The 15333-nt window shown below is 50.7% G+C and overlaps 1 protein-coding gene across 1 annotated transcript; it reads left to right on the top strand.

The window, feature by feature from the left end:
- The first annotated feature begins 7367 nt into the window (after positions 1-7367).
- On the top strand, positions 7368-10746 carry SSTR2 (somatostatin receptor 2). Its single transcript, XM_038371707.2, has 2 exons — positions 7368-7570; positions 9281-10746. The coding sequence occupies exon 2, from the start codon at positions 9363-9365 to the stop codon at positions 10482-10484; it is 1122 nt and encodes a 373-aa protein (XP_038227635.1). The 5' UTR covers positions 7368-7570; positions 9281-9362; the 3' UTR covers positions 10485-10746.
- Positions 10747-15333: the final 4587 nt, after the last annotated feature.

Raw genomic sequence — 15333 nt, 5'->3', positions numbered from 1 at the left:
TGGGTTTGGGGCTGACCTCACTGCTCTGAGATCCTGCGCTGTTCATTTTATTTATTTATTGTTTTAAAGTTTTGAACTCGAGTGAAGAATGTGGATGGGGGAGTGGGGGAGGGGGTTGCTCTTCATGTTCCACCGTCTGAGCATTCATTAAAAAAAAAGGAGTTAAGCCTATAATTCTTACGGCTGTGCAGACAGCTTCAAAACGTGCCCCAAGTCTAACTGATGCAATGTCATCTACCTGAGCCTGCAGACAGCCTGGAACAATTGCTCTGAGGTAAGTGTGAACTGCCTCATGCATTTCAATGAGGTGTTAACTCTGAAGTCTAACGACAGCCATTGAAATGTCAGCACTTGACCACTGCTGATCAAAGCAGGAAAGAAAGGCAAGAGTGGATCATATTCTGAAGCTCTCCTGGGAACAGAGTTTTGCTTTGCTGTCTCAAGTAGGTGGAACTTGGTTTTTGGATGGAGCATCAGAGATCACCACTTCCCTCCCAAAATTTTTGTCCTGTGCCCAAAAGCGTCCTCTATTCCTTCCATGCTGGCAGCCATGCGTCATGAGCAGGGAGTCAGAGTAGGCAGACCATACAGGATGCAGCAAGACATTAGTAGAAAGGAAGCATTCAGGATTCCCTTTCATGAACAGAGGGGCTGCATGCAGGGAGCCCCTACCCCCATGTCTTTTACAGGCCCCAGATTCAGCAGCCTGCTCCTTAACTCTGTTTCCATGATGCTAATCCCATGTGAGTTTGCTTACAGTGAGGTTGCTGTGACTTCCCCTCCCACCTTTAGGAAATCAATCTATACCGCCTCCAAAGGAAGGCAGCATGATCTAGTAATCACAGCAGTGCGTTAGGGGCCACAGCACCTAAAGAATAATCCCAGTTCTCCCACCAATTTCATAGTTTCACAGAGTTTAAGGCCAGAAGGGATGATTAGATCATCTAGTATGACCTCCTGCATATTACAGGCCATTAAATTTCACCCCGTCACCCCAGTACTGAGCCTTAATTTGGCTTAGACTAAAGCGTTTCATTCCTCAAGAGGCTCAGCTGCATGCCACAGGCAGAGAACAAGCTGCCACCAATGTCCAAGGCCCCTGCAATGCCAGGGATTTGATTAGGTGGGACATACGCAGGTGCTCCCAGCTGGTGAGCTACACCCCACTCTGCAGAGGAAGGCAGAAAAAAACCCCAATGTCACAGCCAATCTGACTTGCGGAAAATTCCTTCCTGACTCCAAACTGGTGCTCAGTAGGACCCTGAGCACGAGAGCAAGACACAGCAGCCAGGTGTCAGATAAAGAGAATATTTTGTACCAGCTCAGAGCCCTGATCGACCCTGTCTAGTGTCCCATCTCCAGCGGTGGCCAATCATTGGTGTGAGTTCTTGGGCTGCCCACGCTCTTCCTCTAAGTTTGTCTCCCCATCACTCAGATGCAATAATCCTGACCTACTTCTTGGGAGGAGTATGGATAAGGCTTCGTTAGTGCTTGCACGGTGCTTTACGATCATCCAAAGACAACTACAGCAGAAGTGAAAAAGTATAATTTCCCAGAACATCCGCAGAATTTTGTCCCAACAGGGGAGGACCCTTTGCGATCTACTCACCCAGATCTGAGCTTTTGCCTGAAAAGATAGGTTTCAAGTAGCAGCCGTGTTAGTTTGTATTCGCAAAAAGAAAAGGAGTACTTGCGGCACCTTAGAGACTAACAAATTTATTTGAGCATAAGCTTTTGTGAGCTACAGCTCACTTCATCATCATGCATCCGACGAAGTGAGCTGTAGCTCACGAAAGCTTGTGCTCAAATAAATTTGTTAGTCTCTAAGGTGCCACAAGTCCTCCTTTTCTTTTTGCCTGAAAAGAGAATCCAGATTCTGCCCTCATTTCCTCTAAAGTATGTGAGATTTCCCCAGCTATGGTGCCACTGCAGCTTTATTTTCAAACTGAAACCTACACAGTAACGCCACGCATAGCATTACTGGGGTGGAGGGATAGCTCAGTGGTTTGAGCATCAGCCTGCTAAACCCAGGGTTGTGACTTCAATCCTTGAGGGGGCCATTTAGGGATCTGGGGCAAAAATTGGGGATTGGTCCTGCTTTGAGCAGGGGGTTGGACTAGATGACCTCCTGAGGTCCCTTCCAACCCTGAGATTCTATGATAGTAGCATAAAATTCCCTTCCTAGCCCTGGCAATGCTTATCCAAAACACAGACCGTTCCCCCCATGGGGAGTTGAGAAGCTAACCGCTCAAGGAATGTGCTGGCGCATGCCAAGCTATACTCAGTTAATTAAACCCGTCAGCAATTTAACACCAAGCCTGTAACATACAATGGGCCCCATTCTGCTCTTGCTGACACCGGAGGAAAACAGTACTGGCTGCCATGAAGTCAACTCAACGCCCCCAATGGGAAAAAGAGAGGAGAATCTGGCGCAGGGGGCGTAACCGCTCCATCCAGAGCATTAATGGTGTTGTTAAAAGGAAAACACTTCTGTTTCCAGCTGGAAACTTCTCTGCAAGCTGGCTGTGCTTCTCAGCCAGTGAGAGAGCAATAAAAAGAGCAGTGAATGCCGCGATGGGAAAGCTGCCTTTCCAGGCACACCATCCGAGAGCTCCAACGGCCAGGGAGAAATCCTGGTCCTATGAGAACCAGCGGCAACATTCCCCTTGATGTCCACAGGGCCAGGATTTCACCGCATGTCAATTCCCCAGTGTATCTCACCAAGGGAGAAAACCATCATGGGAAAGTCTGAGCAATGTCTTAGCTGAGCTACTGGCAAGCCTGCCTGCCCGCCGGGGGAGCCCAAATTGGCAAAGACCTTCTGGCCTCTAAATTTGAGCACCTCCATTTTTTGGAAGCCAGTCGACTTCCCGGTCAGATATTCCCTCCTCCATTTCTCTCCCCCTGGTTTTACTGCTCACCAAATCAGCGTGGAAACTAGATCGGACTTTAAGAGCCCCCTCTGGCTTCTCCTGCTTACGTCCCCTGCCTGTCACCCTGGTGGGACGTCTCAAATAGTTATTCACAAAGGATTCTAATGCTACACACAGGAGTTCGACTTTGCACATGGAACAGGCTGCAGGGGAGGGTGAAAGCCCATCTCGTCAGAACCAGCATCCACAGATTTACAGGATTTGCTTCGAGGCAGGGTTAGAAATAGGCCCTAAATCTTCACAGGATCTAAGCTAACTCAGAAGGACTTGAACCCCCGCTCTCAGCACAAACACGCTAGACTCTGTTCACCGTCGCTGGCCAAATACCATTTAAATCAGCCATGTAGATGCTAATCGGTAATTTTCGTTGGATTTTTGGATCAGGGGTTTGGTTTAGATGCAGGTCGGTTTGTACGCCAGCGTGTATGCTAAATGAATTTCAACAGCTCCTAGATCTGTGAATCTAATTACTGCAAATCTTCGCGTGCTCCACTCAGCGGGGAAGAAGGAGCAGGTGCTATTGGGCTTCAGGGCACTGAATAAAGCATTGGTCAACAGAGAGACTCGAACTAAGCCAGTCACACAGCGTGTAGACATCGGGCCTGGCGCAGTGGAATTTGGAACCTGGCTGAGGCGTGCACACAAGTCTGTGGGTGGGGAGCTTACAGAGGTAGAGAGATTTCAGAGTAGCAGCCCTGTTAGTCTGTATCCACAAAAAGAAAAGGAGGACTTGTGGCACCTTAGAGACTAACAAATTTATTTGACCGTAAGCTTAAAGTAGAGAGAGTGTATTTCCTGGAGTTGGAAGGATCAGAGCCTGTGGGATGGCTTACCTCCTTAGCAATGCAACCAGGGAGGGGGGAATGGGATGTCCCCTGCTGATCTAAAGAGGGAACTGACAGCACTCCAAGAGACAAGGTGGGCGAGGTGACATCTGTTATTGGATCAGCTTCTGTGGGTGCGAGAGACAAGCTACCCAGAGCTCCCCTTCAGGTCTGGTGCGGATTTTTCACACCCCTGAGTAACATAACTGGGTCGACCTCACTTTTTAGTGTAGACCTGGCCTAGTCTCCTCCGTTCCTGACGGGAGGAGCCAGCAGAGGGGGGATAAGCCCCTTGTACGAGGTCACAGAGCAGGGGGAGGAACTGCACCTGGCTGCTACATCCCTGCCAGTGCCCTGAGCGCCCCTCTCATCAGTAGCAGGAAGGAATAACTAAACCCTCGGGGGAACGGAACTGCCTTCCCAAGGACTATGCTAGGTTAAAGAAGTTACTGACCCCCAAGGGAGCCCTAGGTTCAGCTCTGGCTAAAGTCACCAGAGATGGCAGCAGGGTGGTCATCTCGCTTGTCCTCTTCTCAGAAAGTTCCCATTAGCTGGGGCGAGGCAGCATCTGCTCCTGAGAGGCCAGGACTGACACTGACAACGCGGCATGGAGCCCCAGCCCTGGATCAGCAGAGGTGGCTGCAGGACTGCATTGGCAAAGGGGTTTGCAATTGCACGGGCAGCGTGCACTGCACAGGCACCCACCCATACCTGCGTCCAGCCGCTGCTATCGGGCTTGTCATTCAAACTGACACCGAATGGAAAGATAACGTTCTTCCCTTGGCTGGGGCGGGCGACAACAATGTGCATATTGCCTTCTTTTAAGTCCAAGGAAACGTCAGTGCCCGGCCTTGGCTTCCCCACAAGCCTAGATCAAGGACAGCATCTAAAGCGCCACACACAGGACACAGCAAGGTACAAATAACCCTCTCACTAGGACGCTGACAGCTGCACCATCTGCTCTCTCAGATCCCTGATACCCTGCGCTCCTTTATGAGCCTAATTGGGATATTTATTTCCAGGCTGTTTATTTCAGGGAATGGATTTTTCCATCCTCCTTGGGATTTTTGGGCAGTGAACTTCCAATCACAAATGGGAATTTCAACCCCTCTCTGGGTTAATCGCCCAGCTCTTTGGTCCAAGCTGCTCTTCATTTCCTGCATTCTCTTGTCTCTTTGATAAGTGATGAAGGAGGGTGCAGGGAAATCGCTATTATTTCATTGCATCCAAACTCTCCAACAAACCAGCGCAGTGGTTAACTCCCTCAACCCTGTCTTTTGGTTTTCCTGGTCAAGACATTGTTACTTGGTAACTAACTCCTGGTGAAAGACAGGCTGCCCATCCATAGCTCTCTGCACATCACACAGTCCAGGCAGAGATCTCAAAGCACTTTGCAAATCATTGTTGCATCCCAATCCCCACCTCTCCCTGTGCCCTCGCCAGGACAGCTGGGACCTGGAACCCCTTGTTAGTCCTAAGAGTTGAACTCCTGGGGCCAGGGTGCTGTCTGTGCACTTTCCCAGCTGGGATTACTTCCCATTTCAGGGCCATCAGGACTTTTTGTGTGACACGTTGGTCTGATCAGTCCTGCTGCAGCAGGTGGTTCCAGCGGTAGCAGGAGCATCAGTGTGTGCTCCCCCACACATCTGGGTTTACTGTCTTAAACATGGGGCCAAGAAGAGTCATGATGCCAGCCTCAAATAAATCTGGAAGCAATAATTAAAATAAATGAAGTCTCACGACACCCGCTTCAAGGGAGAGAACTGGACAGAGGTGAAAGTCAAGGCACAAGGAGGGTAAGTGACTCAGTGCCGGCTCCTGCATCCCCTGCTCCCACAAAGCATCTTGCTGAAGTCAGCATGTCTGCTGCAGTGAGCAAGGACAAATCATGTGAGCATGTGTGCAAGGCTGGGCTCTTTCCTTGTGTCTCACAGCTGGGAATCAAGTGGCCCAGGCGCTTTGGTTCGTCTCTGGTCCCTGCACTAACCACACCCAAAGGAAAGCAAGTTGGGTTGGAAAGAAACATCAGGCTTGCTGGCCCTCCTGCGGGAAAGCAATAGAAGCTCTTTCCAGAGGTGTTTTCTTTCTGATCCCAGTTTGCTCAGATCAGGGAAAAGCCATCCAGAAACAGAGGGCCCTGTTTTCTGACCAACGAGCCTGAACTAGTGAAACAAATAACTCCAAAGCAGAGCAGTAGAGAAAAGTAATGGGATTAGCTCTCCCTTAAAGGGTTCATCTTTAAAACCCTCTCCTGGAAAAATCTTGCCCTCTGTCATTCGTGGTTTTTCCACCATCACCCAACCGTATTGCCTTGCTCCACAGGTCAGCCTGGTGTTCACCTGTCTACGGGTTTTGCTAGTTCCAGCTTCCAGCGTGAAATTGATGCTAAATTCTCTTTTTTACTCTTCCCGTTGACTCAGCTTTATTAATAAACCGCATGTGCTGCAGGACGCTCTTGGGAACAGAAGTCCTTGAGAACGGGATACACACGACAGTGATGAGTTGGCAAGATGGGCCAGCTCTGCCCGGGGGAGATGAAGATAAATGGACAAACCCAACGGGGCCATCATCTGCTGCACTCTGAACAGAGCCTGCTTGGGAAACCCAACCTGCGCTGGCTACAATCTTCTCTCCCATCCCCTGTTGCAGGGGATACCTAAATCCCTACTTGGGTGTGCCTCTCGTTTGAGGCCCTCCCACCCCATCCTTCCCCTGTCTTTGGTGCATGTGCATCTCACTGCCTATCTTCCCTTTCTGCAGCTCTGAATCTCCCTTAGCCCCTTCACACACACACCCCGATAAAACCAACCACGTCTGCTCCTCAGCTGCTTGCCTGGTGCTCTCGCCTTTCAGTGATTGCTTGGAGCAAATTCCTTCTTTGGGGGCAAAACAATTGTGTAGATTAAACCATGGCCCAGAGGACCGCCTCTCATTCATTGCACGCGGGGCTTGCTGTGGGGGCGACAACGCTCTTGGAGAGAAAAGTGGATTTCCCTTAGATTTTAAAAGAGGTTTGAATTTTAGGCAAAGGAGCCAGAGCTGCATTTCCCTCCCCCTCTCTTTGTGTTATGGACACATGGGGAGGGGGCCAACCCGTTAGTTCCCCAGGTCCAGATCAACCCACCCTGCATCGATTCTCCCCCCCCCCCGCCGCCGCCCCCCGGGTTGTTGTCCTCCTCCTCCCACGAATGCAGCTGCGTCTGGGTACGAGCACACCACCCGCTGTGAGATGCACACGCGGCACGGCAGCTGCATTGGCACTAATGCATGCCACTTTAGCATCACCCCCCCCCCCCCGCCCCTTGCCGCGACATGCCAGCCCTGCCTCTGTTACATCCCTGTGCAGAGCCGAGGGGTTTTCCCTCGTCTTATTCCGTCTGCACCTTGCAAGGCAAACTTGCCCCCCTTCCCTTCTGCATCGGGGGAGGAGGGGCAGGAGAGGGGGCGGCTTGCTTCAAAGCTCAGCCCCCTGATCAGAAGAGCGGCTCCCCCCCGGCACAGAACCTGTCCACCGGTGCAAGGAGAGCAGTTGCTCTGCATGACGCAGCCGCTGTGCTTGGGGAAGGGGAAGGGGCAGGGGCAGGGGCAGGGCCGGGGGGGAGAGGGTCTCTCTTCGCCTCTGCGGCCAGAGGAGCACTTTGGAGAGGCTCCTGCGGCGCTGAGCGAGCCTGGAGCCCGCGGCGGGCGCCTGCCTGAGCCGGGCAGAGCCTGGGCAGAAAACCCGTCCCAAGAGTTGGATTCCCTGCAAGCCCGGGCACAGCTGAGCGGGGGCTGGCCAGGAGAAACTCCCCCCCCCCCCAGGGCCGGACAAATGTAAGTGAGCTGGGGATGGGCTGGGGACCCCACCCCAGCACGGAGAGACTTGCAGCAGGTGAAAACTTCTGGAGGGGGAAGGCAGCTCTGGGAGAGGCTGCAAGGCAGGGCTGCCAGCGGGAGCGGAGATCTGGCCAGGCTGGGGCTCCTGCCCCCTTGGCTGCTGCTTCTGGGGGGCTACGAAGAAACAGCTTCCCCTCCCCCCGGGTTGTTTGGAGCCAGGGACAGCCTGGCTTAGTGCAAAGGGGGAGAGGGTGCCTTGCCGGCTGGGATGCTCTTTCCTTGCTCAGGAGCCTGTGAGTAGCTGGGGGAGGGGGGCTCTGGTTTGGGGGAATAGCCAGCTCAGGGAGAAGGGGGGGCTCTTTAGGGAATGGGTCTCGGTTTGCTACCAGGAGCTGGGGGAGTTTGCAGAGTCCTTCACTTGCTCCTGGTAGAGGTGGGGGTGGAGGGGAAACTGTGCATGTGTGTATTGGGGGGGGGGGTCCTTTTGAATTTTTTCTTGGCCCTCTCCCACCTTTTCCATTCTTCTCCCTCCCCATCTTTACTGAATCCTTTGGGGCTTTTTGCAGCCATTGAGGCTTTCCCCCTCCTCTGGTCTCAGCAGCGGCTCTGGCAAGGAGACTGCCCCCCAGGAAAGTGCTCGAGCTGCTAGCCCCCAGACCTCATTCCCTCTCATCCCGCACCCACCCCATGCTGGCTTTTCTTACCCTCCGCCTCTCCCCACCCATCCCGTGCCCAAGGCGAGGTAGGAGCCAGTGCACAAGGCAGGGGAAAACCCCTCCCACACTGAGCCAAACTCAGAGGGGCTCAGCCCCCTACCCCTTTGGAGCCCCGTTCCCGGGGATCTGCACAAAAGAAGCCCAGCATGTAAAATAAGAGGGGCTGCTCTGCCAGCGGTGGCCCTTCTGCTGAAGGTGCCAATTAAGACCTTCAGCAGATTCCTGTTGCTCCTGCCACAGCGCAGCTGGAGCTCCGGCGAGGCTAGAGCAAATGCACACTCGCCTTGCACAGGGCTGATGCTTGGACCGAGGGGCAGACAGCTTTAGCCAGGCTGTGCTGAAGTTGCCTCTGGAGAGGACTGTGGGAGTTAGATAGGATGGGATGGGGTGGGGCGGGGGGAGGGGAGAGGAAGTGCAATTGGAAAGTGTGCAAGATTGTTCAGGGTACTGATAAAAAAAACTAAAGATTTCCTTGGTGCCTGCATTTTCCTGAGCACTCGGAAGGGCGTGGAACAGGTTTTACACAGGAACTGGCTGCAGCAACAGTTTCTTCTTAGCTCCCGAGTCGTCATAAAACCTGCAGGCACATTTTAATTGGTCTCATTGAAATAAAGCTTGTCCATGCTACTACTGTATTTGATTTGCCAGGCTAAAGTCATTCCTGGGTAACTCTACTGCCGTCAATGGGCTTTCCTCAGGACGGGGTTTGGCCAGTAGTATTTTAGATATTACAAAAACAACAGGAAGGAAGCTGCCTAGCAGTGGTCTAGCTAGGTCAGCCTCCTGAATAGGACACAGACTTCAGAGGAATGTAAAGAAAAACTGCAAGAGGTAGTCATGGGAGAAACTGTCTCCAGGGAACATTCCCTCCTGACCACGCCCCACCCCACAACTCCATCAGCAAGAAGTTGTCTTCAGACCTGAAGCGGGAGGGTTAAGCAATAAAGAGGGGGCTTCTTTATACTTGTTTTGTTCTCTGTTTGATTTTTAGATCTCTCTGCCCCACTCCCGTAAACAAACAAAGATGAGAATTCATTTCATCTGAATTTTACCTGCCTGTGAACAACGGCACCATGGATCTGGTGTACGAGTTGCCCAATGTTACTGAGTTCTGGTTCTCTTCAGCCTCCCAGTTCGACAACTTCTCCACAGACATGTCTGCCAATGCCTCCCAGAATACTACAGGCCAGCATTTTGACCTGACCAGCAACGCCATCCTTACCTTCATCTACTTTGGGGTGTGCACTATAGGTCTGTGTGGCAACACACTGGTGATCTATGTCATCCTCCGCTATGCCAAGATGAAGACCATCACCAACATCTACATCCTGAACCTTGCCATCGCAGATGAGCTCTTCATGCTGGGGCTGCCATTCCTGGCCATGCAGGTGGCTCTGGTCCACTGGCCCTTCGGCAGAGCCATCTGCCGGATCGTCATGACTGTGGATGGGATCAACCAGTTCACCAGTATCTTCTGCCTGACTGTCATGAGCATCGACAGGTACCTGGCTGTGGTCCACCCCATCAAATCTGCCAAGTGGAGAAGGCCAAGAACGGCCAAGATGATCAACGTTGCCGTGTGGGGTGTGTCCCTTCTGGTCATTATGCCCATCATGATTTATGCTGGGATCCAAAACAACCATGGAAGGAGTAGCTGCACCATCATCTGGCCAGGCGAGTCTGGCGCATGGTACACAGGATTCATCATATATGCCTTCATTCTGGGCTTCCTGGTGCCTCTCACCATTATCTGCCTTTGCTACTTGTTCATCATTATCAAAGTCAAGTCCTCTGGGATCAGAGTGGGCTCCTCCAAGAGGAAAAAGTCAGAGAAGAAAGTCACCAGGATGGTCTCCACCGTAGTGGCAGTCTTCATCTTCTGCTGGCTTCCCTTCTACATATTTAACGTCTCCTCTGTCTCTGTCTCCGAATCCATCACCCCCACGCCCTTCCTTAAGGGTATGTTTGATTTCGTTGTGGTCCTCACCTATGCCAACAGCTGCGCCAACCCCATCCTCTACGCCTTTTTGTCCGACAACTTCAAGAAGAGCTTTCAGAACGTTCTCTGCCTGGTGAAGGTCAGTGGCATGGATGATGCCGACAGGAGCGACAGCAAGCAGGACAAATCCAGGCTAAATGAGACCACGGAAACTCAAAGGACTCTGCTTAATGGTGACCTTCAGACAAGCATCTGAGAGGACTCCAGGATTGCCCTTCTCAGCTGTCCTCTTTCCTCCTCCTCCCCACTCCTTTATATGGCAGTAGTACACATCAAGTCAGGTCAAGAATATTTGGTCGTTGTTTGCTTGTCTTAGGGGATGGTAATGCAGGGAGGGGGGCCTGTGCCAAGAGTACCCTCTTAGCGGAAGGCAGGTTGGTTTTGAATATTCAGAAAGATGCTGCTCAAATGCAACTTCATACATGGAAAGACACACACACACACACACACACACACACACACACTTAAACATATCACATGCAGTCATGGGCCAAATTCATTCCTGTTGCAACTGCATTGATTGCACTGGTGTTACCCCCAGGGATGCGTTTGGTCATACAGAACATGTTCACACATCTCTAACCACATCCATGTAAAGGGACAAATTCAGTAGAGTTGCACGTGTGTAACTGAGGGAGCACTTGGAGGCATTTCTACTAGACTTGGTTACACATACCAACATGCTCCATACAGCATGGGTCACGTATGTCTAAACAGAGCTATTCATGGCTGTTTCTTTGCAAAGCAGTCGACCCAGCTGAAAATGGGAGAGAGCAGTCTTAAGAATCAGAGCACATACAGTGAGATCCTCCACTAGGACATGAAAAATATTTCATTTTATTACCCAAAATTTTATTTTTTTAAGACTGAATCTCCTGAAGCTCCCCTAGTTTTACGAGAATATTACTGTATTTATTTACAAGGTGCTATTCCTGCCACGGGAGAAGCAACAGATCAGAATGAAAGAAATCACATTGGAAGGAAACTATCCCGGCCCCAGTACAGTGTGTGTGTGTGAGGGTGGACAGATAGGACTCAGACCTCCTAAGAGATCTGGAAACCAATTTCCATTAAAATTGATGCCTCAGGGCAGCCTGAAAAATCTCCATTGATATACACACCTGTGCAGTCAGAAACATGGTGGTGGTATATATGTGAGCAGTTATATTTGTGGTGTACTCACCTGACCTGGACTCTGCCCACCGGTCCATCTAGCCAGCGCTACCACTCACATCCCAGACCTTCGAGCAGCTTCAAATACAGCCACCTTCCCGCTTAAATCAACTTGCCATAAAAAAGCTTTTCTCCTCTCCCTCATGTGTATAATGTTTCCCTTCTTTCACCTGAAATGAACTAGAAACACTGCTCCAAAGGGCGGCATGGGCCATCTTCAGTCCTGAGCTAGTGGTGGCTTTCCTGTAGTCCCACAGCCACTGCTTTTCTGTTGTTTTCCTCCAGTGGAATGTGACAGGGACTTTTAGCGAGAGTGTTGTCTGAGAGGCATCAGAGATTAGCAGCAGCATCCTTCACATGGAAAGCACCTGCACGTGTTCAATCTGCAGCGACACAAGCACAGATTCTGAGTGCCGTTCAATTCTAGCATTTATGATGCTGTGACTGAAATAGCTACCGGAACATTGTTGAGCTGTATGTTTGGTGTTATTGTGCACGCACACACACACACACACACACACACACAGTAAGGCTCTAGTGAAGCCACGGGCTCTCTCTCTTTGGCTGCTCAGCGAGGCCTTTTCCGCCCTCATGCATGTTCTGTTGATGTTCCTGGGCTAGCAAGACACCTGGGGTTGTAATTTACAAGCCGCTGGCCATCAGTTATTACAAGGTGGATGCTTTACTTTGTCATTGCTCTGAGCGTGGACGTTTCTGACGCTGCAGATGTGGTCTAAAGAAGGTACCAAGGGAGAGGCTGACGGACATTTGACGACTCTGTCTAAAATGTTGACAGATATCAGGCCTGGTGGGTGTGTGCTTGGCTTGGTTCTAAAATGTAGTCACTGCTCAGGGGATGGGGCGGGGGGGTGTTGAGATTCTGGGGGAAATGAGCTGCGATACTGCTGGGCAAAATTTTCTTCTCAGTTACAGTGGTGTAAATCTGGACTAACTCTCTTCAGAAAGCAGAGCACGGCTTCTCCACACCTGTGAAGGCTGCTGAGTTGTAGGCAGCTGTAAAGTGCTTGGGGGAGTTGACAGCTGTGGTGCCAAGAGACTATGGTGACAGACGTAAATACGTCAGCTGGGTCAGGTAGGGTTGCATGCTGGAGGCTAGAGCAAATGATAATTGCTGCGTTCACCTGTAGAGAAATCTACTGCTGCTAATCAGATCTGCTCCTTACCCCCAATCCACCCTCTCAGAGTGACTGTAGGGAATAGAAAAGGAGTAATTGTGGCACCTTAGAGACTAACAAATTTATTTGAGCATAAGCTTTCGTGAGCTACAGCTCACTTCATCAAATTCATTCAGTGGAAAATACAGTGGGGAGATTTATATACATAGAGAACATGAAATGGGTGTTACCATACACACTGTATTTTCCACTGAATGCCTCCGATGAAGTGAGCTGTAGCTCACGAAAGCTTATGCTCAAATAAATTTGTTAGTCTCTAAGGTGCCACAAGTCCTCCTTTTCTTTTTGCGAATACAGACTAACACGGCTGCTACTCTGAAACCTGTCATTATGTAGGGAATAGGGAAACCCTGTGGCTTAAGGGGTCTGAATGAGGGCAGAAGAGAACAGACATTTTTTTCCCTTTAAACTGCCAGTAGGTCTCCAATTGCACCAATATAACCAGCAACCTAGACCTGCTCTCTTGTGACACGGTGCTTTCGGGAGAAGAGAAAGCCCAGGGGAGGTGGGAGGGACCTCTTTTGAAGCAGCGAGGGGAGGTGAATGTTTGTTCTCCAGTGCTGTGGAGTGCTAGAGAAACGACGCCTGCATTACGGCCTTGTAGATTTCAGAGGGGAAGTACGTAAATCACAGTTTCTGGAGGGAGAAAGCTCACTGGGTACACAGCCAGGCCTCTCTCCAGCTCTCACCTTATTCTCTAGTCAGTCCGAGGCATTTTGGCGGCGCTTGTCACTCTAGTGTCTGAAAGCTTTACAAATAATTCCCCTCCTCCCCTATTTTACACATGAGGAAACCAAGCTCTGCAGAAGTTAAAGATAGTGTTTTCCAACGTGATTTCTCACTGGGCTGACTGCATTCCCTGGGTGTTGACGTGCCTCAAGCCGGGCACCCAAAAGTGAAAGCAGCCCAGCTGGGTGGGAGTTGTTTGAAAACTTTGGCTCCGGCCATGCCCAAGCTCCTGCTGGGAGCCTCCCCACTCCCAGTCCTGTGCCTCAAATACGAGATTTCTCCTCCTTCCTTTTGTAACCAGCCCTGATCCTTCCACCTAGCACCACGCCTCCAAAGCCCACAAGTGGCATTCAGTGTTACAGTCCATATTCCCTAGAACCCTGCTCCCCTTGATACCCCTGGGCACAGTCGGTTACAACAGCGCAAAATACGTGCAAGGGGGGTAGACAGAGCGCCTCAGTCAGACTAGGAACCATTTACACTGGGGTCAAGAGCTACACAAGGTGCATGGCCATGGAGGAGCTGGCCCCTGGGTTTTAGCTAGCATAGGTTAGTGTCCTGCTGGTGCAAAGCAGAGTTTTGCAGTCGCTTCCATCAAATGAATGTGCCCTTCATTTGTTTTAAACCAGAATCCTGATATGTTCCCCTCTCTCCTCTGAGGAATTTTCATTTACATTTAACACCTGCTGAGGGGTGAAATTCTGCCCTCAGTTACCAACATGCAACCCCATTGCCTTCAGAGGGGGTAACTGACTCCCAGGCTCACGCAGATAAGCGATTTCCTCCCCCCCTACAGCTGTCTTTTCAAACATAGGACGGAGAACAAGAAGTTACACACACACACACACACACACACACACACACACACCCCTACAGCTGTCTTTTCAAACATAGGACGGAGAACAAGAAGTTACACACACACACACACACACACACACACACCACCCCCCTACCTTTCGCTTGCTGCTGGCCAGGTGGCAGGGACTCCATTTTATCTCGGGGCTGTCTGAGGTATGCTGCTATATGCCTTTTTTATAAGGAGGAAGTAAATATTAACCAAGGCTTTGCAACAACAAAAATAAAATATATTATTGATGCGCCAGGGATTAAAAACAAGAGGAACATGTCACATTAAAATGAAATATGGTGTCATGATTACTAGGCTTGATGCAGCCGGGAGCCCTTTGTTAGGCACAGGTTTAGTGTTTTAGCATTGGTAGTGCACCAGCTGGATTGGAAGTGCTGAATATCTCGTGGGTAGTGTGGGAGTTATTTGTACGGCAAGAAGGTAGCGGTGAGGAGAGGGGGAGGGAGAGAGAGAGAGAGAGAGAGATCTGCTTCAACATCTCTCTCCTGATGAAAGGAGCTGCTATTTGCAGGACTTCTCCCGCAGAAACCTGTAGCACAGCTTTACCCGGAGCCTGCTAGTAAGTTGCATTGTGTAGCAACACTGAGCCCTGTCTACACGCAGAAATGGCACCTCTTTGACTTAAGTCATTTTTAAAAAAAAAATCAGTGGAAATGGTGCTCTGAGTGGCAGAAAAGGGAAGGAGATGAACAGAGTTGGCTAGTTGTAAAGTGTGCCCAGAAGTCTAGTCTAAGAGCAAAACCTTTTGGAAAGTTAAATGCTTGGCAACTTCACACTGTACAAACCATGGGGCTGAGCTTCTGGTCCTGGGAACCACTGTGCAGTTAAGGCCAACTTTTTCCAGAAGAGGCCGCTGATGTGGGGTGCCTCATTTTTCTGGCATCCCCACTTGCTCCTGGCTTTCAGAAGGGCTGAGCACCCACAGCTGCAGCTGACATCACTGGGTGCGGAAAGTCAGCCTGGCCCCAAGAACTGAGGTCTCACTTTTTAAAAGGTTGGGCCCCCATGCGGATGAATTAACGAAGTTCCGTTTGTCCCCCAGACATGCTCGAGGCAAGAGCAACTGTCCATGAAACAGT

The sequence above is a fragment of the Dermochelys coriacea genome, chromosome 14 (assembly GCF_009764565.3).
Source record: "Dermochelys coriacea isolate rDerCor1 chromosome 14, rDerCor1.pri.v4, whole genome shotgun sequence".
NCBI classification, from domain to species: Eukaryota; Metazoa; Chordata; order Testudines; family Dermochelyidae; genus Dermochelys; species Dermochelys coriacea.
The sequence above is the reverse complement of the archived record's forward strand: the minus strand, read 5'-3'. Positions and strand labels throughout refer to the sequence as shown.